General features: G+C 37.8%; 1 protein-coding gene across 2 annotated transcripts; it reads right to left on the minus strand.

The window, feature by feature from the left end:
- Positions 1-2,992: 2,992 nt before the first annotated feature.
- Positions 2,993-25,881, minus strand: 42sp43 (P43 5S RNA-binding protein). Of its 2 annotated transcripts, XM_082186771.1 has the most exons (9): positions 9,425-10,992; positions 9,241-9,341; positions 8,758-8,854; positions 8,566-8,651; positions 8,377-8,450; positions 4,984-5,064; positions 4,628-4,857; positions 3,793-3,846; positions 3,014-3,633 (listed from the first exon to the last, which is right to left on the minus strand). In XM_082186771.1, exons 1-9 carry the CDS (start codon positions 9,560-9,562, stop codon positions 3,379-3,381), a joined length of 1,116 nt encoding a protein of 371 aa, XP_082042897.1. In that variant the 5' UTR covers positions 9,563-10,992; the 3' UTR covers positions 3,014-3,378. The 2 variants fall into 2 exon arrangements, with proteins under 2 accessions (XP_082042898.1, XP_082042897.1); XM_082186772.1 differs by lacking the exons at positions 9,241-9,341; positions 9,425-10,992 and adding an exon at positions 25,702-25,881 and having other exon boundaries at positions 2,993-3,633.
- Between the last annotated feature and the right edge of the window lie 96 nt (positions 25,882-25,977).

The following is a 25,977-nucleotide window of genomic DNA, read 5'->3' on the forward strand; positions in this document are numbered from 1 at the left end:
TAGCTTTTGGTGTTTGGCTGACAGGCGCGGACTCGCTGGAAGGGGGAACCGGTGTGAGATGTTCTTCCCCTTCCCGGTCACTGTTAAGTCTGTAAGAATGTCTCAGTTCTCTGCGAACAATGTCAAGTTCGTCTCTGAGATCGTGTCTCTGCTGAGTGAGCTGATGGATTTCAGTCTCTGCTCTCTCAAGGAGAGCTTCAGCCCGTTGGAGCCTTTCGTTGAGTTCCTTCCGTGTGTTTTCCTCCGACTGCTGTCTTTGATCTGTGTGCCGATGAAGATCGTCCAGGGCTTTTTGAAGTCTTTCAACTTCCTGTTGTAGCGTTGTGTCCGTCTCGTCCTCTTCCTCGGTCAGGAAGATTAGCTGGTCTAGCCGACTCTGTGTGTGGGCTCGGTCCTTCCGGGCTTCCGTGGCTTGAAGCCGTAGTGCGGCTGCCTTCTGCTCCAGGTCGAGGTCGTGCCAGCGGACTGAGGGATTGGGTGGGCTTGACATCTCGGCTTACTGTGAGCGAGAGAAGCACAGCACACACACAAAAAGAGACAAAATGCAAGTTTGTTTTGGGTTAATGAGCTATACTCATACGGGCTATGCCGTCTATGAGAATTTCGGGGCTAACTGATGCCGACAGTTAGCTGAGCCAATTTCGTGGGTATGGATGAAACCCACAATAGAGATTTGGACAGGCGGTAGCCTGGGGGTCGTTTTAGCGACGCCCGCTTTGATCGTCACTCTATTATTCAGCTTTCCTGGGGTCTCTCTTAGGTTCTGTGTCTAAGTGAAATGAAAGAAACAAATCACAACAGAGTGGAGAAAGAGACAAGGTTGAAGGTAGGGAAGATCAGAGGGAAACACAACACAAGGAAGTGAATTGGTCTGCAATGAAATGTCACAAACAATAACACGGGGAGCGTTATTTAAGGAAAATAAATAAAATGAGATAAAATAAAATAAAATAAAGAGGCCTAAGCCTTATTAAGGTTGTCTTGTTGCTGGCTCTCAAAGGTTCATTGTTTGTGATATGTTTGCCATTCTGTGATCTGCTCTTTCTTTCTTTATTTACTTTCGTTATTCTGTTTATATATACAGTATATTCTTTATTAAATGTAGTTGTATGTTTTATAGTTTCATTTATTAAAAATCCATTATACATTTGATTGTCTCTGTCTGCTGCTAGAACAAAGCCTATTACATGTGTGATCTTAAGCTACAAGCTTTACATTTTGATTAACCTGCAGGTTAGTAATCTTATAGAACAAGAAGGTTATGGTTCATGGCCAGAATAATAGCTTTTCTTGAGAGTTCATAAGAATAAGAATACTCCTTGAGAGTTGATAAGAAGATCGTATGGTCAGTTCGGCGGACGAACGGATTATTCGATGTGGAATTAATTTTGTAGGTTATTCTTAAATTTGATCTATAGCCTATCTGTATATTTATAGTTAATTATAATTCATTGTGATTAATTATCTATATACAGAGATACAAATATACGGGCTATGTATTCCCTTTTTTGGTGATTTAAAATGTGTAGGTAATAATGGCTCATAACCAGTATGATTAATTGTTAATTATTAATTATTAATTATACATTCCCCTCATTTGAGCTGATTTCGCTACAAAAGTAAGCAGTGTTGGGCTCACGTAAATCTCTCATTAGAATCAAAATGTTTCAACATTTGCGATGTATTTGGATGCTAAACTATTCTTTATCATAGGCTTTGTACTTCACTCACGTTCCAATATCGACGGAAAAAAATCATCTTCTTCACACACATGACTATTTAAACAGAACAGATTAGTGTAATTTTTATATGTTGGGTTGACTATTTTATTATTATATTTTATTAAGGCTATAATGAACAGGCTGCGATGTCAAGATTGCAATGCTGGAATGTGTGTGTGTGTGTGTGTGTGTCGCGCAGGCGCAATTGAACAGCGGACACATAAAAACATACTCCCGTCATTTTGTTCATACAGGACATCATTCAAACTGCAAAGTGTTAACTTATATTTGTGTACAGTCACAATAAAACACAACATTGTGCTTTTGTAAAATAAATTCAAGCAATCCGCCCCCCGAAAGGTGCTAATTTATTGCACCTTTCCACTTTATCTTCTATAGTGGTAAAATATTCTCACTGTCACATACCTAGTATATTTTTATATAGATACAATAGATTTTGAACACAAGAGGAAAGTATAGCCCTATGTATGACTTAATTATTATTTTTACTATAACTGTTTTTAAACTTATAAATAATTCTTAAATTGAAAAATAAATAAATAAAATGGGTTCAGTTGTGATATTTGTATACTTTTATATAGAAATAAATTGTGTATAATTACATTTTTAGAAGATATGAGGCTTTTAGTGTTTCCTTTTTGGACATTAATCCCTCACTATAACAAAACCGTTTGAGATGTTTAATATCCGTTCACAATTTAGCATCTTTAATGTATTTTCATCATGTTGAAAAAGTTTGGTGTGAATAAAATAAACCACTTAGGAGTAGCTAAAATCTCAGTCTGAAATATCCCAAAAAAAATCCACATTCAAAACAAACTATCTGACTTCCTGTTTCTCAGAGCTAATGACTGTAAATTAGAAAGTTGTCCGGCTCAATGAGAACAATATACATACTGAGTTTTGTAACTGTAGGTAAAACTAGCTGAACAATTTCATATGTTCAGTGAATACATATATTTTTTTATTTTACCTTAAGCCTTTAAGCTAAAATTAACAATGCATCGTGTTGCTTGGGGATAATTAGTTGGAGGCAATTTGTTGAGTCAATATTTAATTGTCAGTTTCCAAAATATATATATATTTTTCTTTTTATAGTGTATATCCTAAGAGTATCAGCATAAGTGAAAACTCCTTGATTCCAAGTATTATCTCCCAAGGGAAGCACATACATGGTGGAAAACTGGTAAATGTGAGGTAAGAGCTTCCCTGTAGCTGTAGGCCTACAGCAAATCAGATGCAAAGTAGGCTATGCAATAAACTTGGCATTTGTGAATGTCACTTTACATGTCTGCAACTTCAAATCAAAACACCTGTGTATTCTTTGCATGCAAATCGAAACATGTAGCCTTTCACATAAGAGCTGCAAGTGTAAAATATCACTTTCAAAAACCATATTGCACAAACCAAGGAACTACAAACCATATGCAAATGTGCAGCCAGACTGACAAAACTCCTTTTATTTAGCATAGAGAACTCAAATTCGCAAAAACTAATTTCTGCTCTCAGTAGCCCAATAACAGAAAAACTGTACTTCAAGTACTAACATTAAACATACATTTTCAAACAAACTGAATGCATGTCAGCACAGCATTTGTACATAAGAAAAAATAAATAAAAATAAATAGGTTTGGGTCTATTTTTTTTTTCCATCAACCACCTTTGGTTGAGTCGCCCGAATACTGAACAGATCTCGCAAATTTACTTCAGGATCAATATGGTGTGGGATTTTGCGCTCATTAAACAGGCCTGTCAGATCAGCTTCCAGTTTGGCCCTCTGAGTGATGTTCATGCGTAATGAAAAAAGAGAGTGAAGGTCTTCAACCAGAGGATGTCGATTCCGCCCTTCCAATCGTTTCTGCCAACTCTTACTGCTCCGCTTATGTGGATGCTAAATACAAGTGTTAGAGACAATTGGCTGCGTTTTATATATAAAAAGAAACCTGCATAAAACTGATTTGTTAACGTGGCAATGTACAGCATGTCATAGATGCCATTGATGTAGTTCAAGCAGCTGTTAACCCATCATACTCTTCAGGGATATAACTACCTTGAGTTTGGCCACATCAGGTTCATGACGCAACATGTGGCGGACAAGGCTTTCCTGTAGAAAAAGCACAGGTAAGGTTACTAACACAATATACTGTAGAACTCCAACATGTGAACACATGTGGCCCTACAAGTAAAAACTTGTGCTGTCAATTGATAAATTATTAAATCACTTCTGAATATAATCATGATTAATCCGCTCCTAACATTAAAGTTAATACTTTTAATTTGTAATAAATTTCACATTTAAACCAAAACCATTCCAAATTAATGTAGAAAGAGCAAAGACAGTAGCATGCGTTTTAAATTTGTTTCATGGCAAATTTTAATGAAACATCACCAATACTGCTAAAGAAGTCTATGAAAGATTTTTTTTCCCCTTCAATTTTATCCATTAAGTATAGCCATTCAGCATTAGAGGTGTAACGGTTCAAAATTAGTTAAGTCACTTATTTAAATAGCGCTTTACAATACAGATTGTTTCAAAGCAGCTTTACAGAGATAACCGGAAAAAGCACATTGCAGCGCTTCCGGGTTCTACGTCAAAATGCCACCTCACTATTCAACAGATATTGTAGGTCTAACAGGTAGGATATAACGTGTTTAACTTTATTCAATTTCTGTATACAGTCTTCACTGCATAACCTATAAATGGAATAGATTAATCCTTGTTAAAGCTATATAAAAGTCATTCAGTCAAGAGCAGCGAGTTGGTGACTTTGTTCTTTGATAAGGTTATCCTATTTCTTTACAAAAAGGGGGATTTCAACTACAGTTCAACTGCATGTGATAGTGCAGTAGTCTACCATCCCTACCACATTCCTCACTGTACTCACACGCATGGCAAAAGTCTTGCTGCAGCCAGGGAAGGAACAGCCGTGTGAGAGCAGCTGCAGATGAACCTTTCGAATATGGTGCTGCAGATTGAAGGTTGTGGAAAAGTATGCCTGGCAACCTTGACTGGGACATAGCAAAACTGGTTTCTGCAAGGCATGCGTCCGCTTGTGCCTTCTCAAGGCATCACGTTTCCGGAAGGCCTTTTGACATACCATACAGGAGAATGATGCTGTTGACAAAATTAAGTGAACTTGTGTAAACCATTACGGTCACAAGAAGCGTGCATAGCACTCATGGGAAATGGAAAGGTACTGGCAGTTTACATCCAATAACTAAAATGTTTGCACTGGTTTACCTGGGTGACTCGCCATGTGTTTCCGTAAATTCCTCCAGGTGTGCACACTGATGGGACATTCAGCATAAAGACAGTGATAACCTGAAGAAACAGTTACTGGGTGGCCATTGTAAAACCGTTACGGATAAAGTGGTCTCTTTCTGCCATTTTTTTTATACAGTTGGTAATAGCAGAGGTGTTTGAGTAATTGTACTTCATTACAGTACCAATAGAGTAACCTGCCATTGAAAATTCTAACAACCTTTAAAAGGCAGAAACTGCACATTGTCAAAATTGAGTTGTGACCAAGATTGTCTGGGTTTGACCCAACTGTGTTTTGATTCAGAGAAAAGAGATGGCATAACCCTTCATGCTCAATTCAATAAAAAGCCATTTTATTTTTAAAGGTGCATTAAGCAACTTTTTCATGTTAAAAATACCCGTTTTCTAACCCATACATGCTTAAACAATTGCCTGATGGGCTGAATGAGCCCTTCTCTGATCACTGAGATTGTCTCTATAATCCTGTAAAGTAAAATAAATAAGAGGGATTCGGGCCGGAATTTTAGACTGGGCGTGACGTCATGCGCGTTCACGGCACGCTCACCTGGCTGTCTGGCAGGTTTGTGTATTCCCCGCCATTCTCCGTAGAAGATGGATTCTAAGAGACCGGCTTGTAGTTCATTTCAAACACCAACGCAAACTCCACGCAAGATAAAAAAAAAAGAAAACTTTTGTCCGTGAGCGTGCACACTTCTGGCTGCAGTTTCGCTTGCCGCCAGAGGTGGCATAGTTCTGCAAAAACTCAGAGACTTGCGCAATGCACCTTTAAGCTCCAGTATTGCAAAATTTGCAGTAGGGATGAGCAAGGCACAACCTAAAGCGGGGCTAGTTGTAACACGTTTGAAATACTTTCATACATGCTAGCATGACGAAACTTAGTTTACCAGTTGACATTTCAACACTATAGAAGAATCTTTGGAAGAGATCACTGAACATTTAACAATAGCAAAAGTAAATGTACATTTTTCCAATTATGTTTTTGTTTTTCAAATTAGACAAATCTGATATTTTAATTGAATTATATTTTAAAAGAGGCCATAGTTGCGCAGGTGGGGCACGTCGTCACCCTGTATTACAATGTGCCCATATTAGATCTATGCTATTCTGTGATGTTAGCGATGTAATTCACATTAACAACTTTTATGAATTCTATTGTGGGACCATAAAGAGGTGGATAAAGACAGTCAATGTTCAGAAATGTTATTATGTTTTGAACTATGGGGTGGGCGATACGGCAAAAATATAATTTCACGATTTTTTTTCAGGAAAATCACGATTCACGATTTTAATCACGATTCTTTTTTATGTTGGTTTTACTATTACAGCATTACAGCCAAACTAATGTCCATATTTTAAAAACAAAGCCTTAGGTAACAAAATATAAAATAAAAAAAGAATGGCAGACAGGGGCGAAGATAAAAATTGTCATTATTTTCTTTGTTATTAAATATTAAGATCAAATATACACATTACACATTCACAACTTAATATACAAATAAGTTATACATGATATTTATTAAAGCTACTATTAAAAGTTATCAGTCAAGAGCAGGGAGTGATTTTCTCTTTGCATTTTGTGGTTTTATTAACATTAAAGGGATAGTTCTCCTAAAAATTCAAATTGTCATAATTTACTCTCAAGTTCTTTTAAACTCGAATAGGTTTATTTCTTCTGTTGAAAATAAGTTATTTGGAAGAATGTGGGTAAACAAACAGTTGATGTACCCCAGTGACTTCCATAGTATATTTCTCATATGGAAGTCAATGGGGACCAGCTACTGTTTGGATAGCCACATTCTTCAAAATATTAATATTAGAAAATACTAGAAAGAAATTAATACAGGTTTGGAACAACATTAGTTAATGAGATAGTTCACCCAAAAATAAAAATGATCCCTTTAAGGGCAAGCGGCAGCGTGTTTACTATTGCTACTGTCCCTTTAAGAGCTGCGCGCGACGCGTCTAATATACACGCATTTGACAAGCAGATTTTCTCTCAATTTTCTCAAGTTTGCTTTCACTTTAGACATAACCGACTTTGTTTATGTAAACCTTGTGTATTTGACAGTATTAGCACAATAAGACTCGAAAGATAACTTGGTTATCTTTCGGATAGTCCATACTGGATAGTCCAGTATCCAGGCGCTGGTAGACAGGCTTTTAGTGCATGTGAGATTCACATCTACGCGCTGAGAAACGCACACGTTAGAACAGCGCATCAGCACGCGAATTAAATGTTTAACCGACAAGGCATTAAAGGGATAGTTCACCCAAAAATGAAAATTCTGTCATCATTTACTCACCCTCAAGTTGTTTCAAACCTGTATAAATTTCTTTTTTTCTGCTGAACACAAAAGATATTTTGAAAAATGTCTAACCAAACAGTTGATGGACCCCATTGACTTCCATAGTATATATTTTTTTTTTTCTACTATGGAAGTCAATGGGGTCCATCAACTGTTTGGTTTCAAAATATCTTTTGTGTTCAGCAGAAAAAAGAAATTCATACAGGTTTGAAACAACTTGAGGGTGAGTAAATGACAGAATTTTCATTTTTGGGTGAACTATCCCTTTAAAGCACATGCAAATTATGAACTTTTGTGAACTGCAGTGTCTCGTTCCGCTGTGTTAACATTTTATGTGAATATACGTTGCGTTGTTCAGTATGTTGGGACAGAGGCGCCAGAACAGCAACTAATAGAATGCACGATACTACGATATTTCTTCAAAAGCAGATCGTGGAGACATTAATCATCCACGATCAAAAATCGTCATATCGCACACCCCACTGAGGCATATAGCGGTGTTCTCCGGTGTGTTTGTTGTCAAACTCAAGATAAGATTTAAAAACAAAAAGCGCCATTATTTTGTATGAAAGTTAATTGCATTTAATTAAAATATTTTAGACTTGTGTATTTTTTTTAGATCAGATAACATGTTACAATGTACACCACCTACGGGGCATGTCACATTTCACTTCAAAAATCAAGAGAAAAAAAAAGAAAAAAAAACAACTATACACGAATTAAACAAAACAATAGTAGACATGTGAAATTAATGTAGGGAAAAAAACTCTGAACCCCAAGTAGGTTTACACAAACTGAGAAAGTCAAAAAGCACTAGGTTATGCCCTGCTCTCCCCCATCTTGCCTCAGTAGGGTAGAATGGTCAGGACCTTCAATTTTAGATGCTTGGGAGTTGAGCTTGTACATCAGTGCACTTTACCTTGTCGTTTTTATAAGTAAAAACTTGACAGTACACATACTTACCAGAAAACAATCAAGTAAATAAACAATGGTTATTCAGTTAATGCCAATAAAAAGAACACTTAAAGAATTGATGAATCCTCACCTGTGTGTCTTCTATAATGAGCTTTCCGCGCAATGTGAGACTCAAACCTCATTCCACAGCCACTTTTCGAGCACCTTGTGCAGAATTTTTTTATTTATATTTCCTCCATATTTTACTTTCAGCGGTCAAAGTTATAAAGCATTTATATATATATATATAAAATAATAATAAATAAAATAAAAAGTTTACCTGAAACTTGAAGTGCCGTGCGTCGCCAGGTGCAGTTTTAACGCTCGTCTTTTCCTGAACGTCTTTGCGCACTGATGTTCTTTACACTGGGGAAACAGACTCAGTTTTGGTAAGCATTTAATTATTTCACAAACAGCAAAATGCGGCAAGAGCCAGTAAATGTGTGGTGGGAAGAGAAAATGGGAGTCAAACCTGGAAGTAATCGCATTTTTCACTGTGCGCGTAACGCACGTGCCTCTTAAGTTTGTCTGCGGCGTAGAAGTTTTTGCCACAAGCAGCAGCAGTGCACCTGCTCAATGATAAACATTTAAGTAAAAAAAAAAGAAATGGTTAGTCCATTAATATAGGTTTATACATTAAGAACCGTCATTCTAAACTGGCCAAAAGTTCAATCATTAAAACAAAGACTTTAAAAACAAAGAATTCCCTTGCAACACATGACTAAAGTAGCCTACAAACAATCCACATAGCCCCTCAATTAATACGATGCCATAACCTCAGAATTAAGAATTTGAAAATGTTTACCCAGGTAAGTCACCCAAATGTGTATACATGCGTCTAAAGTGTCTCTAACATGTGCCTTAACAGGTCTAACGGCAGGACACGCCGGACAAATATACGAAATACTGTAGCCTATTTTAAACTGATCGCATTTAATAACTCTATTTTGCCTACTTGAAGTTTTTCTCGCTGCTGTGTACCGAAGCATGCCGAGTCAGGTGCGATTTACGGGTGAAGCTGCGTCCACATCCCACAAATACACACTTGTGAGGCCGCTAAAGAGAACAAAAAGAAAAATCTTATAAATGTGAAAAAAAATTCTTTTTTTTTCTTACACTTAAAGTGTACTACAACTCACCGCACCAGTGTGCACAGTCTCGTGCTCCAGCAGACGCCATTGTCGAGTGAATGTCGCGCCACATTCAGCATAAGAGCAGTTGAACAACTGCTGTCGCGGCACAGCATCCTCTTTCTTAACCACCTGTGTGTTCATCATTTTACAAACGTGCTTGCAACTACCAATGCGTTTTTACCGTGATTTTTTTTTTTTCCCAGTTCGAACTATTAATTGCTTGATGACCATGTCGGCTTTAAGGTCACTCCTACCACCTGCATATGGTTGCGCTAATGATGTTTGCCAATAAGTTAATGAGAGCACAGCCGGTGTCATAAACAATGATCTGTCTAACGTTTTTTTACATTACTTTAGCTCATTAATATAAGTTAAGCCATTTTAAACTTTTTTATAGTCCTACAAGATTGATGATTTATTAAAATCAGTTGAATATAATTTAAGTAAAATTGACTTGTACAACCAAGTTGATTGTATGTAAACATTTAAGGCATGCAGCTTTCTTTTCTTTTTTTTGTGTGTGTGTGTGTGTGTGTGTGTGTGTGTGTGACATATACACTGTACAACTTATAATTGTACTTTATGGTGACTGTGGGCTGCATTTACATGTTAGGATTATGGTGGCTAGCAAACAACGTTGTACAGGTTGATTTGACGGTTGTCCACATTGTGCATCAAATCTTCTGAAACTGCCAGAATTTGGCTGGAATTTGGCTGTTGGCGAACATGTCAAACTAGCAATCAAAGACTCCCGATTTTGAATCAGATAAATCTTTTAGGACTCTCATCATTTGTCTCAGATAACCACATCGTAGCAAAAATTGTGCAGGTGAACCCTACTTTAGTTTACAGCCTGCACAAGCGCCACTCTTCAGCATTATGGTAACCACAAAATTGAAAAACATTACAGAAACAGATCTAAATGTCCAACATATCTGAACATTAAACGCATAGGCCTAACTTTAATAGCCTGGTAATACCAAACTCTGCTACTTCGCTTTGCTTCGTAGACAGAGTCTGGCATGGCATAATTGAAAAGCGTTTTCTTTGGGGTGCTTGTCTGAAGTTTAAAATCATTGGTTACCCGTAAGCCAATCACATAACGTTTGGTTATGGTGTGTGTTATGCACATGCTCAGCCGCATCTAACTTCCACTGTAAACACATGTATGATGCGAAAACAAAACCATCTAGCGAAATACCGGAGTGAACATGGCTGTGAACGACTTTGCAGATTATGTGAAGTAAATCTACGCATCCACGATACAATCAGCGGCTACGTCACGGCTCTCAGCCCGCCCTCTGTTCGTTGATTGGCCGGCTGTTTTCAGGCCGGAGGAAAACGGAAAGCTATGACGCTGTCTCAGACTGAGTACAGTCTGTACGGAAGTACGAAGTCTGACATAGTCAGGCTATAACTTTAATGCCTGCAACAGACTTTTAGCAATCCTATAAGATCATTAGAAATCACAACTTATTCTTAGAAATCACACTGTACGCCAGGGTTCCTCAATAGGCGGCCCGCGGGCCACATCCGGCCCGTGAGAGGAAAATGTTTGGCCCGCGCTTATTTCAAGGTTGTAATGGTAACATCAGCGTAAGCACGTCACTGGCGTTAAAATTCAAACGCAGTATCTGACAGCATTCGCGCACATTGAAAATGGCAAGTGTTAAGAAAAGGAATGTGGACACAGAAAATAGACGATTCAAATCTTAATGGACTGAACAATTTTGTTTTATTTTGCCTGACCACAACAACGCAAAGCCAACGTGTTTGTTATGCACGCAGACCGTGGCTGTCTGTAAGGCTGATAATATCAAACGCCATTTCAACTCATTGCACTGCAATTTTAACAGCAATTTTCCTGAACATTCTGAGAGTCGCAAACAGAAGGTAACACAATTGGTAGCAGCTTACAAGCAATCAGTTGCTGTTATTCATAAAACCACATCCATACAGGAGAATGCCACCGCAGCATCCTTACGTGTGGCTTGGAACCTGGCAAAGGCCAAAAAGCCGTTCACGGATGCCAAATTAATTAAAACTTGTGCGATTGACATAGTGGATGACAAAACCAAAAAAAATGGTTGTGGAGCTATTACAGAAGGTGCCATTATCCGATTGCACGGCAACAAGAAGAGGAGAGGCATTGGCGGGTGAGTGTCTGTCCAATCTTTTATCCGACATAAAGAAAGCCGAAGTCATGTCACTTGCAATAGACTCGTCTTGCGACCGAACTGACATTGAACAGCTGTCAGTGTTCGTCAGATATTTTGATGGGAAGGTTTTCCGCGAAGAGCTGCTTTGTTTGCTGCCAATACAAGGACGTACAACCGGAGAAATTATTTTTAACGAACTGATGCAATTCTTTGAAAAGAATGGATTAGATTTAAGCAAAGTTGTGTCAGTTGTCACTGACGGTGCTCCGTCAATGGTTGGACATCACAAAGGCCTGATAAGCAGGCTAGCTGCTGTCAATCCAAAACTCATAGCATTTCACTGTATAATTCATAAATCGGTGTTATGCGCCAAATTGTCTGGAAAAATAAAAGAGACAATGGATACTGTGATGAGGCTGGTAAACTTTATTTGCGCAAGTTCTGGTCTGCAACATCGCCTTTTCCGAGCCTTGCAGGAGGAAATGTCTGTAGAACGGCACAATCTATTGCTGCACAATGATGTACGATGGCTGAGCAAGGGCCGTGTGCTAGAGTGTGTGAACTTCAAAATGAACTTTGTTAATTTTTAAGCAGCCTTCAAAGCCAAAAGGCAGAGACATTTCTGAGGTTTTTGACCGACAACATAGAGATGGCATTCGTGCATTTTTTGTGCAATATCATGTCTCACCTAAATCAGCTTAATTTGCAATTGCAAGGCAAGAACCACACTATTGCTGACATGTACGAAGCGGTTGAAGCTTTTCGTTTAAAGCTGACCCTTTTTGAGCGGGATCTTCAAGGGAGAAAGCTGCACTTTCCGTATTTACAACAGCATTGCGAGAAACACCAGGTGCAAGAGGACCCGTTAATGCGCGACTTTGTGATGAGACTGGCAGAGAATTTCAAAGAGCGATTTCAGAGCTTTAACCTGTCAAGTGAACTCCTTCTCTTACTAAGACAGCCATTTTCAGTCCCAGCAGATGGACAATGGACTGCTGAGGCCAAATGCCTGGTTTCATCCTTGGATTAAGCATCTTTGCAGCTGGATGTTTTGGAAATGTCAAAGTCTCACTTGATCAGAGAGCAACACAAGGAGGCTAGTGTGAGCGACATTTGGACAAAAGTTGTTACTCAAGCTAAATTCAAGAACAGCAGAATTATTGCAATGTTCCTTCTTTCAATGTTCCCATCCACTTACATCTGTGAGTCATCGTTTTCTATAATGAACAACATCAAGAACCAGGATAGAAACAGACTGTCCAGTGTGCACCTTGATCAGTGTCTCAGAATTGCTACAACAGAATATAGCCCTAACATCAGAGCTATTGCTTCAGCCTCTCGCTGTCACTCCTCTCATTGAATGGGGAGTACATGACAGTTAATACTTTTAGTTTGATCCAAGTAAGAAAAATAAAATATTAATTCTAATAGGTCTAATAATTGAATCTGCTTAGGGAAATTGATGAGAAGAGATCCAGTGTGGTGATGAGCAGGATCAGTCGACTCCCATGCAGACATGGAGATCCAGAGTTGTTTTTTGTTCATTTGTTTTTAGTTTTCTTTATCTGAATACAAAAATGCTCATAACTGCTTGAATAAAATAAAATAATGAATAAAAATAAATAAAATCAGAATAATTATATTGTGATTTGTGACTCTTTTAACAAAACAACAACAATAATAGCAGAAGAGCAAACATTAAGGTCATAACATTTTGGTCGGTGGCCCTTGGCTTTGTATCGTCGGCAGAATTTGGCCCTTGGTAAAAACCAATTGAGGAACCCTGATCTAGTGGCTGTAGTTGAAAATTCATGTTAATTTTATTAGTGTTTGTTTTTCAATAGATGGCAGCCAAACCATGGCACATATTTCATCACCATGAGTGAAATTGAGAAATGTACAGATGTTCTTTAGTGAATTTTATATAAAATAGCAACATTTTATGTAAATGTATATATTTAAATTATTACAAATTGAGGCAAATAAATTTAAATACCATAAATCCCCCTAACTGCACAACTGTGCAGTAAAAACAATAAAGTGAGTGATATTATGTTTTTTTATGTTACAAAATCACATTTTACTGTCTGGTTAGTTGGACAGAAAAAGGAATATTGTTGCCCTATGTGTTGCCAACTTCAGAAAAGATAAATATGGAACAATTGTGGTTCTTTATAGGAAAATAAGGGACACTAAAAATATTGTTGGGTAACTATAACGGGGTTTGCGTATGGTGCAATGCCTGCCCTGATAGCCATAACTTTGTCCACAAAATGAGACAGAAAATGGTTGCAGTCATCATTAGAAAACACAGGGACAAGAGATGTAGCAGGAGAAACAATGTTGTTAATAGTCTCAAAGGCGGTATCCTCACAACTATGTTTCTTTTTAGAAAGAAATGGTATCTGCGAGGATTTTCAGTCAGGATTTAGACTGTACCATGGTACTGAGACAGCTCTCATCAGAGTCACAAATTATTTGTCGTATCATCCGATCGTGGTTGTATCTCGCTATTAGTGTTACTCGATCTTAGTGCTGCATTTGATACTATTGACCACAACATTCTTTTAAATAGACTCGAAAATTATGTTGGCATTAGTGGAATTGCATTAGCATGGTTTAAATCATACTTATCTGACCGTTATCAGTTTGTAGCAGTAAATGAAGAGATGTCTTATCGATCACAAGTTCAGTATGGCGTACCACAAGGCTCAGCACTAGGACTGTTGCTTTTCACTCTGTACATGCTATCCTTGGGAGATATCATTAGGAAGCATGGCATTAGTTTTCACTGTTATGCTGATGATACTCAGCTCTATACAGTATTTCTTCACGCCCTGACGAAACTTACCAATTCATAAAATTAACGGAATGCATAGCTGATATAAAAAAATTGGATGACTAGAAAAAAACAGAGATTCTAATTATTGGACAAAAAACGTCCTCCCGTAATAACCTAGAATACTGTCTAACACTTGATGGCTGCTCTGTCAAGTCTTTGTCGTCGGTTAGGAACCTGGGTGTGCTCTTTGATACCAATCTTTCATTTGGAAGTCATGTGTCTAGTATCTCAGGATATGTGTCACAAGCAGCTCCCTCCCTCCCACCCTCCACACTCCAGAGCACAGTGGGATTGCTGGGCACTGTGAAAGTGATAAAAAGAGGTTTTCTGATAATGCTGTATATTTCACAAGATTTCACACTAGCAATAGTTGAAAAGGTTGAAAAACATTATGTTCTTTAAATGAATATATCACTTGATATAAAATTAAATATCTTACAAAAAATCTACTGAACCAATTATTTTAGTTTTAGATGAATAAATAAAATCATCTTACATTTTCAAGAGAGTTGAAGAAGCAGCTCCTAACATATAGATGTCCATTCAACGTATGAATGGGTTCACAAAAATGCAATGAGTTTAAAGTTAAATACAAAAGACCCCAGAGTGTTTTCCTGAAGCGCCTCTCACACCAGCGTTTGACAGTCATGAGACATTGTGAATGTTTTGTTAGTGCTAGATTTATTTCAAAGTATAATCTTAAAAGTTTAAATTATATCTTTTAAAAATACAAGATGTTTTAAATTTAATTAAATGAATTATTTAAAGTCTTAATAAAAACAAATATTCTGCATCGATGGTCTGTGGAAAACTTGACTTGAACTTAAAGTATATTTTTAATTTATCAGGGGTATGTAAAATAATTCGAAATTTGAAGTGTCACAAGTCATCTCACATATGAAATGTTCAATAATTCCTTAAGTTGTATCTGTGAGAAAATCCCCACATATCTTCAGAGAGAGAGAGAGAGAGAGCAACAATGAAAACATTTAGAATTGATGATGCCTCAGGCTGCCCCCCATTGATAGGCTGCTTATAAGGTCCTTCCGATCACCACCACATCTTCAGAGAAATACGTTACTTGACAATAATACAAGCTTCATGATATAGGGTGACAGACCAGATGAGCCTCTGTGCATCATGTTGCAGCATATGTAATGTTAGTCTGCTAACGCCTTTCCAGAGTGAAAGTACTACGTTTATTTCAAAGCATAATCGTAAAAGTTTAAATATGATATTTTAAAATGAAAAGATTGTTTAAATTAAATCTTTAAACTAAGTTTTAATACATTCGTATCTTCTATTTATCTTTTAGAAGTATAAAGTATAATTTGTATTAAACAACGTCTCTTCAAAACTTTAGATTGTTGAACATTTTAAAGAAAAAACTGTACTTAGTCGTCTTAAATCTCATTTATATGAAAAGATTCAATCAGCATTTTCAAAATAAATAAATAAATAATTTAAATCAGTTCTAAGCTGTTTTGCACACACACACACACACACACACACACACACACACACACACACACACACACACACACACACACACACACACACACACACACACACACACACACACACACACAAAATCCCAATTTAGAAAATCACCACACATTTTCAGAGACGCGATGTGCCCAGCATAAGTAAAGTTTGTCTTGAGCGAATATTTCATTTTACTCGTCTTAATTCAAAGCAAGATCTTACTTTTTCTACGGTAGCTATGATTTATTGCACGTATATAGTGTATATCATTTTAAAATTTCTTGTATCTCCCGAATTATCCTTAATCAGTGTGGAAACACACAGGGTGAAACCCTTTACTGAGGATATGAGGATAGACTATCGGTTATCTACTCAAAATATATGTAGAATTTAAAAATTTTAGCATTGCGACAGGCTTTCTGTCTGTTGGAGGCATGAACAGACTTTGGGGAGAGCTGGTGATGCTATAGCAGGAAGTAGGGATGCACCGATTGGGAAATTCTGGGCCGATACCGATACCGATGTTTAACATAACAACTTGGCCGATGGCCGATGCCGATGTTTTTTCTTTTTGTTATTTATTCCTTCTTTTGTGCCACGGAAACATACAAGTCTTTCGGCTCTTGATCACACTATTAGGGCTGGTCCGAATACCATTTTTTGAGCTTCGAAGCTTCGTTAGTAATGAACATCGAATATTCGAAGCTTCGGAGAGAGAGGGTGCTGAACATATTCTTCTCTCTAATAAAGGCAGGAATCTCTATGTGTCTGTATGTCGGTTTGCATTTTTATTATTTCGAGAACCGTTCATCCAACCGACTTCACAAGGGAGTGCAGTGTCGCATTTGGTGCAATATAGACGGACACGCGAGACGCGACACATTCAGAATTAATAAACTTTTAGTAAACTACAGATCAGCGCGAGCGGGAAGCGGCGGGATATGCTCCAAGAACGGACACTGGACTAGTGATATAAAATGCACACACACAGGTCTGTTAAATTAAGCAATACTTTTAATGTAGTTTAATATTTTTCTGACTAACAAATTACTGACACAGTAAAGGGTAGATTTAAATAAAGAAAAACGAAATAGAAATAAAGAAAAACGAAATTTAAATAAAGAAAAAACTAAATTTAAATAAAGAAAAACTAAATTTAAATAAAGAAAAAACTAAATTTAAATAAAGAAAAACTTAAGAAATTAAGTTCAATTAAAAACGAGATTAATTTAGATTGATAATAACGGGTAAAAAGCCTAATACATTTTGTTTCTATTATTCTATTTTTCACAATGTCAAAGCAACGCAGCTTAACCCAAAACACAAGCTCAGGCATGCACTTTCTCTGTAAGAACGTGTCTCACGCAGGCAGTGTGCAAACTCCAACCTGTTAACATGGGAGCCTAAATAAAAACGGACATGCCACACAGCTGAGACGCTCACGCCACGCAGCCAGTGTGTCGCCGGCCTTACCCCTCATTTACACTGCACACATCTGCGGTGCATTACGTCTGCGACAAGGTTTTAGTCCGTCCTCCACGCGGTGCCAACTCACACCAGGAGCATTTCAGAAGCGGAGCGACTGGATGCGCGAGACCACGTGATTCGCCTGTCCGACGTGGTTTTTCTTGATTTTTGGGTTTCTAGAACTTTCTACCATACAGTCTATGGTTTCTACCAAGGATATTGGTGTCTAATACGTTTGGGAGTTTGCACATGGTGTTTATTTTGAATTTGACAATGTTTTTTTTACTTTTAGTTTGTATTTCCGGTGCGACTTGGACGCGCGTCCGTCAAAAATAGACTAGGCGCCTATATTTAGCGAAGCGGCGTGGAGAGCCGCTTCTGGGAAGCTTCTGAAACGCGCCGCGTCGCGGCCGGTGTAAACACGAGCATTGACTAGAATGGGCGCGATCAGCTCCGGTAGCCGTGTCGCAGCCGTAATGCGCCGCAGAGGTGTGCAGTGTAAATGAGGGGTTACGGCGCTGATCCACTTGTCCGTGCGACACTTTTGTCGCGCCGCGCTCCACTATATTCCTATGGGTGACGTCAAGCGACTTTGTCGCACCCGCAAAGCATTCCGGGAAGGCGGCGCTTCATTTAAAAAAATGCTGCGCGTCAAAAAGCTGGCCGATGCCCATCTTTATGCAAATGAAGTCCGTTAAACGCGACGCGTCTATCCAATAGAAGTAGAGCATATGGAGACGGAGGGAAGTCTCTCGCAGGTCCTCTGTTCTAATACGCTACATTTCCCGCTCGGTCAAAACCACGCCCATAGCGGTTAACGCCCATCAACGTACCAATGTGGGGAGGCGTCGCGACACCACGCGACAGTCGTGTCGGACAAGTGGATCAGCGCCGTTACGGTACGTTCACACGGGGCGTCAGCGTCAACGCTTGACGGAAGGCGTGGCTGAAGTTTGGCACTGACACCATGGTCATAGCAGCGTCAGCCAATGAAATTTAAAATGTATCCTCAGTTTGCTGCTCTTGAACAGGATGAACGTGATTGGCTGCCGCCTGGCTACTGTATTTGCATAGAGCGATCCTGATTGGCTGACGCTTCCGTCTGCGGCGCTTCACTGGCGTTGCTCGCGGCAGAAGTTGAAAAATTCTCAACTTCTGCCGCGAGCAACGCCAGTGAAGCGCCGCCGACGGATCCACAATTCTTTTCGGCAACGCTTGACGTCACCCATTCAAAGTCAATGGGAAGCGTTGACGCAGACGCCCCGTGTGAACGTACCGTCATTCAAGCGCAAGTGAGAACCGTATCGCGGGGGATCCCAGGTTGTTAAATGACTTTCTAACAGCCCCCCCTCTTGAAATTTCAATGGAACACGTATTGCAAACTGCAAAACGCTGATCTTTCTCTGAAACTGTCAAATATTGCCACACGACCGCCATCTTCTTTGCTTAATCTAAGTTACTGAGGAGAGTGCGTGGGTGCCCTCTTCCGTCTCGGTATCTCCCCCCGCCCAAATAAAAAGAGGGAAAAAAAGTTTCTCCTGAGCACAGCGTTCATGACACTTATCATCGGCGAATTTCATTTTTATTTCCCGATGGCCGATGGCAGTTAACGAGGCAAATATCGCCCGTTACCGATGTTCAGCCGATGCATCGGTGCATCCCTAGCAGGAAGCATGCCCTTTGACCTCCTCGATTTTGAAGGCTTTTTTTGTTAAAGGCCCTACAAGTTAGTTCTTAAAAAACATGCACTTACTTTTCGTATTAATAATTTGTGTGATTCCACATCATAGATAGAGGGAAAGTTGCACTAAAATGAACTGTCAATTTAGTCAAAAATTCTCAAACAGAAAGACTATCACCTAAATTCTTAATGGTAATTTATTCCTATAAACACTGAATGTTGACAGCTCTCAAAGAAAAGTCTTCACCTAAAACACATACAGTCCAACATACAAAATGTGAAATGGTGACAACTGCTATGAACAAGATGACTAAATCTAGTGGAGTAATAAAACCATAATTTGCAAACTTTTGTGTATTTATTATAAACAGTGCTTTTCAACCCTCTTTTCTTAGTGATTTGGTCTTTTTGAATCTTACATGGGTGTTTTGGACACATGTGATTCCAGTATAAAGATTATGTTTTAAAGTTAGTGTGTGGAACTTTGCAACACTACCGTGTGACAAAATATGTTGCTGTGTAAAAATACACCCAAAGATTTAAGCACAACTAATTACACACATACTAAGTAGGAGAATATCTAACTGTATATTGTATATTGTGAACATTCCATTATCTGTTTATTTTGGGGTCAGAGAACATCCTTAGCTCATACATCTCTTTAATTTTGTGCTGGATGTTGAAGTGTTAGTTAAAAGATAAAGGTATTAGTTAATAACAAACAAACAAAAACTTTAAATCAAAATGAAGCCATAATATTAAAAGTAAAATATGGTATAATTACAGTTTGAAAATGACTTCCATAATATTTTCTTTTAGTAAAGCTATGCCTGGATCACCCAACACAAAGTTTTGCATTGTGAGTGAGACCTCGCAAAGATTACACCAATAGATTTCTCAAACATTGCATGTTTGCACTATGCCTGAAACTTACTAATCAACATGCATTTCTGTAGGTTTGTCAAAAAAGAAAAAGAATCTGTTATCATGGTTTAGTTGTATTTTAAACCACTGCTTTTTCTTAAAAACATTGTGTCAGACGTATTTAGTAGCATTATTCTCTTGTTTCATCGTGTAATAACTCCATATTTATCAGGCTGATAAAAGTAGCATGAACCTTTGTAGAAATAAGAAAAGTAAATTTATAAAACAAAAAGAACCAGTTAAGCACTGAATGGTTTAGGACCAAAGTACATTTCTGATCTTCTGTTTGTCTGCTTTCTGTCCCAGACTTTTATGCACCATATATCTGGAACAAACTCCAAGAAAACTTGTTTAAAGTTAAGGCTAACCTTTAGCTTAATTTTGTTTGCCACTACCTTTTATTAATAAAAAATAAAAAAAAATAAAAAATTATTTCTTACACTGCACTGTAACTTTTATCTTGTTTTTGTTTAAGTATTTTAAAGTGTTTTTGATTGTTTTCTTATATTGTATTTTTATATTGCCTTGCTGTTGAAATGTGCTATTCAAATAAACCTGCCAAGTTAAAAAGTCCTATTTTCATATCATAATGATCTAAAGAAAAGAGTAAAAGATATTTGTGGCTTTCATAACACATTATAATAGGTTGCACATGTTTCATGTTTACCCCTTTGAATTCAGATAATTCGAGTTTAAGGGCACATGGAAACTTACAGTTCACTGTACACTGTTACCCGCTAAAATGTCACAATTCCAACAACAACAAATAGGCTAATTTAGATTTTAAAAAAATAGCACATGTCAAAACGAAAACACAGATACTTAACAGACAAAAATAGGAATGTCTTTTACCTGTTCTCTTCGACCAACAGATAAGTGAATGCAATGCTCCGTCTCGTTTAAAATGTTTTGTGGTAGAAAAATGTAAGAATAAAATTATAAACTGTATTTTAAACTAACCATTATTAACAGTAATAACGCATGAACTGTATTCCTCTCTTTAGGGCTAACATTCTAACACTTGGAAACACATTGTACTAAAAAGTTCTGTTTTTGTCTGTTTGAGTTATGGAAAATTGTCTAGTGCTGACTGTAACAAAATCTAAAATATACTGGGCCCTATCTTGCACCCAGCGCAATTGACTTTGTACACAGACGCATGTATCATTCCTATTTTGCACCGCGCACAGCAGACTTTTCCCTCCACAGACGCACGTTGGTAAACCAGGAAATACACTTGCGCTCCCCAGGGCGGTTCAGCGCAAAGAGGAGGCGTGTTCCGGCACAAACGTTCCCTATTTTGCAGGTTTAGAAAACAATTCCGAAAAACCTACTCTAAAGTCAGTGGCGCGTTGCGCATGATATATGCTATTTTAAGGGCGCATGCTTGGCCATAATCAATGTAGCGTGTGCACAACGCGCATACACTTTGATTCTCTCATCTACACAGAAGCAGAAGTTCTCATTTTTGCAAATCATACATTATTACAATAGATAGATAGATAGATAGATAGATAGATAGATAGATAGACAGTTTATTATAAAAGCATACATCTAGCTTACACATTTACCCAAATTATCATACGCCTGTTTAACTGAAGTTAATTTGGGTGGGTTTCTCCCATCCCCAATGTCACTTCTCTGTGTTTTACGGCCCTGACGAGAACGTCGGTCTCCTCGGCTGTGAACCACTCCTGGCGTGCGCCTGGCAAATCCGCCGTTATAATAGGAATTCACCATAGAACAAGCGTGCCTGCTCTTAAAGGGAATGTGAGATATCGCTCTGATTGGTTTATTTCACGTTACGCCCAAACCACACCTATGAATAATGAAGCTACTTCAGACCAACCCATTTTAGATTTGCATCGGGCGCAAGAGTCATTTATCCCGCCGGTATAATAACAACAGCGCCCAAGACCCGCCCACAAGGTTACTTGCGTTTCGCGCTTGATACTTACGTTTCAGATCGTTAAAATAGGGCCCACTGTCTCTCTTGTCCCAAGACATATTGAGTAATCAACAGAACTCTTAACCCTTTACTTGTGTTTTTTCTGTGTTCCAAGATATTTTTGCATAGGCCACTAACAGAGGGTGAAAAGGAGGGGGCTTGCTTCATATTAATAGAAGGTGACAATATTAAAGTCATGAGTTAGGCAGGTGATTTGGTTTCTATGTGTCATGTCTTTATCCTATAAAACCTGATGTATTATTCTATGTGGGTGAGATTTCTCTGAGAACTGCTTGAGAAACTCTCCCGGCTGTGAATAAAGCATTTAAAGGACAATTGCTAGAGTTTGTCTGTCATTTATGCTGCGCAGCAAGAAAACTAGTTAGTAAGAGAAAACTAGTTACTAAGGGAAAACAAGTTAGACTAGGAGACTTATTGAGTGGGGACGTCGATTTGTAGACGAGACCCAGGGGACGTCGATTTGTAGACGAGACACAGATAGACTAAACGTCAACAGTAGACGTTAAAGGGGACGTCGATTTGTAGACGAGACTCAGAAAGATAGGTTTAGGGAAAAATCTACCACAGTTTCAAAACGGTGGAAATGTTTATCGCGCGATCGCGAGAAGAGTGATCTCTAGCCTACTAATTATCAAATCTCACGTTGCCAGTAGTCATGTCTCAGTAGGGCTGTTGCCATCTAGTGGTTGAGAAATGTAATTGCATTTTTATTTACTTTAAAATGAAAAACATTCAAATAATATCGTAGATTGTGTATGAATGTTATGTGTGACAGCAAACATGAAGCTGCGTGGGCGAAAAACATGTAAACAATTTTAAGACTATTTTGGCTATACTAATCACTGGTCTAAATCAGGGCTATTGCCAAGCCGTTAAACGTTGACCACTGATTGCCTCAATTTTGCCGGGTGGGCTAAAAGCAGAATGCACATCCCAATTCAGAGCTAAATCTACAGATCGACCATGTCATGAAATGATACTTGCACCTTGATATTATTACCAATGTGAACATAATGGGATATCAACCATCTCATGCACTGCCTGGCAAAAAAAAAAAAAAAAAAACTACAATTAATCAGTTTTGACTATAAGTGGGCTACAAATAGCCGGTCTGACTACGAGCTAAATTGTGGCTACGCACAGCCTACACATAGAACATGTCAAAGAAATGAAACCAAACACCTTGTAATCACAGTTGACTGTGCCTACATGATGGAATATCATAAATCTCGCAAGTTATTTTGGAAAAAAATGACATGCAACCAGATTCAATGCTATTTTTGGCTAAAAGTGGGTTACACATAGCCGGACTATATCGGGTCTATATTTAACCGAGACGGTGAAATGACAGCTATTGCTTGCTGGGTCTTTAGCACATTTGAACACCAACAACAACAAATATTTTAGCAAAATATATTTATAATTCAGTGTTAATGTATATTTTAGTCTGAATTGTTGCGCTCCTTTTCCGTCTGTTCGTTCACGGAGGTTTAGCCTGCAGAAGGCTCGTCCACTCATGACAGCAAAATGGAAATATTTGGTTGAATTTCTAACATTTACAGATGGAGAATATGTCCGTGGAATGTTAGTAATTGAGGAAATTATTGGATGTCACTTCAGCTTAAAGATTATAAATAGAGGTATATTTGTTTCCACCAATCGCTGCACAAGTGAAGTTTACGTATGATGATGAAAGCACGTTAGTGCGAGCCCTCCCATTGCAGTGCCTGCAGTAAAAAAAAAAAAAAAAACTTGTTTGAGATGAGCAAAATCTGCACAGAACCGATCACCGGTGATCAGCGCGAGATGCATGCCGGTAAGAAATGTGTCCGAGTGCGGTCCGCCTTGCTCTGATGTCATGCTGACGTATGTCAAAAATCTCTCGCGAGCGCAAGGCGGGTGTGTCGGATTCTGCAGTTGCGCACAGTTGCTCTCCACCGACTGCGCTGATCAAAAGCACGATGGGAACCGACTTGCTGACGACACAGCTTAATTGGTTTAAACAACCGTGATGTATTGTTCTCTTTTAAAATGTTTGATTTTAAAACTCTGATATCATGTTTTATGTGTATATGTTATGTGTGAATATTCCCAAACTATCTGACAGTGCGATCTCTTTGGGTTATGCAATTACATTTTTATACATAATTTTTATAACAAAATACATAAAAACACATATGTCTGTATTAAAGAAAAAAATATTGATAAACATGTATTTGGAATGGAATTAAATAACAAGTACTTTGGGTGTCTTGTTAAATATTTAAATTTTTTTTCATATAAAAGCAACAGAACTTAAATTACATCCAGTTTATTAGCAGGGTCATTCTATGAAAATGTCAATTTTTCTGTCCCATGCCTTTACAGAAATACTACACTTAAAAAACACTTTAGGGTTACAATTTCTTTACATTTTAAAATAAAACAATATGTTATTTGAACAATTACACCTTCTTGAGCCATCAATGTGGCAATATTTGATTTTTATTAATTATATAGAATTCCAAGCACCACAGAAGTGCTCGTCCCCACAGTCATACAGAGGGAAAGTGCTTTATTTTGAGGTCAATAACAGATTTTTACATCATTTAAAATACAATAATGTATACATAACTATCAAATATATTATGTAAATTATATATATAAAAAAATGCAGAATAAATATTATAAAATTTATAATGAAAGTAGTGGTCCCCTGGAGTTGTGTCACTGGTGTTACCATTAAACAAAAATATCTTATTTTGAAATAAAAATCACACTGATGACATCACTTGACTTCCTTCTTCCAATTTCCCGAATATCTATGAAGAAAAGCCCATAGTAGATCCACTGTCTCTTTTCCGTTATCAGAAATCTTCCCAGTTATCTCATGATTTCATATGAAGCTTTTAGTTAAACTCACTGGTATGACCCACTTTACTGTTAGGTAGTTGTACAAAAAAAAAAAAAAAACTAGAATTCAAATGGATTAAACTACTTAATTTAGTTAGTATACCATGATTGACAACATGTGGTTTGTTACCTTGCAGCAGCCATTTTGTAAAATGAAAAAATTGTCACTGGTGTCACCAGTGTCACTCCCATTTATAGATAAACTTTATTCAAAGCTATTCATTTAGATTATATGCCAAATGTAACAATTTAGTCTCATCTACTTAATTATAGTAGCAGAATAATGATCTTTGGTCTTATGCATGCCATTGGTAATTCATTGTGTCACTGGTGTTACTGTCTTTTTTTTCTGTCACATTAAATACAATGTCACATGTGACATAATAATAATGTTAAGTCCATTTAATTCTGCTCCACTCAAAAGTTAAGATTTAAAAGATTTTATCATTACTTGATTTTAACTGGTTTTCAAATATTTTCATTGTTATAGCAAATAGATGGTAGCGCAGATGAACTAATCTCATTCAAGCACACTTTTAACAAATCTGATTAAAATAAATAAAACATCATCTCCTTATTTGTTGCATTATTATAATTTGTCGGTAACTCTGTCTACATGTGCTGAAAAAAATTTGAAATCATATTTCATAAAAACCTTTAATATTGCCAAAGAAGTAAGGTAACACCAGTGACAAAAAAATGGTACATGCGGTCTTTAAATAAATGTACAAAAAATATAAAAAATCATTAAGCTGTCATTTATGCGTATTCATAAAGTCAACGAGTGTAGTCTAATAATGTGGTGTAAGTTTAAATGTTAGAAAAATAAATCAATTTTAAGACATCTTGCCTGACTTGCCATACCAAAAGTGGACGTTTCTGTAGAATGAACCAGCAACACTGTGCACGAGCGTCAATGCCGCGATATCCGCCTTTGATCTCGCAGATGTCAGATCCACTACGAGAAGAGGGAAATGTCCGGATTGCCTGCGCTTCATCACTCCTCCCCTCACTGCAGCCGGCTACTCTCGCATACATCTCAGGCGAGGCGAGGCTCAAACAAGTCTAAAGTCCCTTTCACACTTTGGTGGTCCGTCGCCCAATCGCCCTAATGAAGAAACCGCCCCTGCTAGCAAGTTA

Source organism: Leuciscus leuciscus (genome assembly GCF_965113295.1).
Source record: "Leuciscus leuciscus genome assembly, chromosome: 12".
Lineage (NCBI taxonomy): Eukaryota > Metazoa > Chordata > Actinopteri > Cypriniformes > Leuciscidae > Leuciscus > Leuciscus leuciscus.

What these genes read in the sequence shown, in the direction of transcription:
- 42sp43 (XM_082186771.1), bottom strand. Translation starts at nt 9,562, where the DNA reads ATGATGAACACACAGGTGGTTAAGAAAGAGGATGCTGTGCCGCGACAG. An exon ending in AAAAATGCGATTACTTCCAG is followed by an intron (nt 8,652 to 8,757) that starts GTTTGACTCCCA and finishes CTGTTTCCCCAG; the next exon opens with TGTAAAGAACATCAGTGCGC. An exon ending in ACACATGGCGAGTCACCCAG is followed by an intron (nt 4,858 to 4,983) that starts GTAAACCAGTGC and finishes TTTTGTCAACAG; the next exon opens with CATCATTCTCCTGTATGGTA.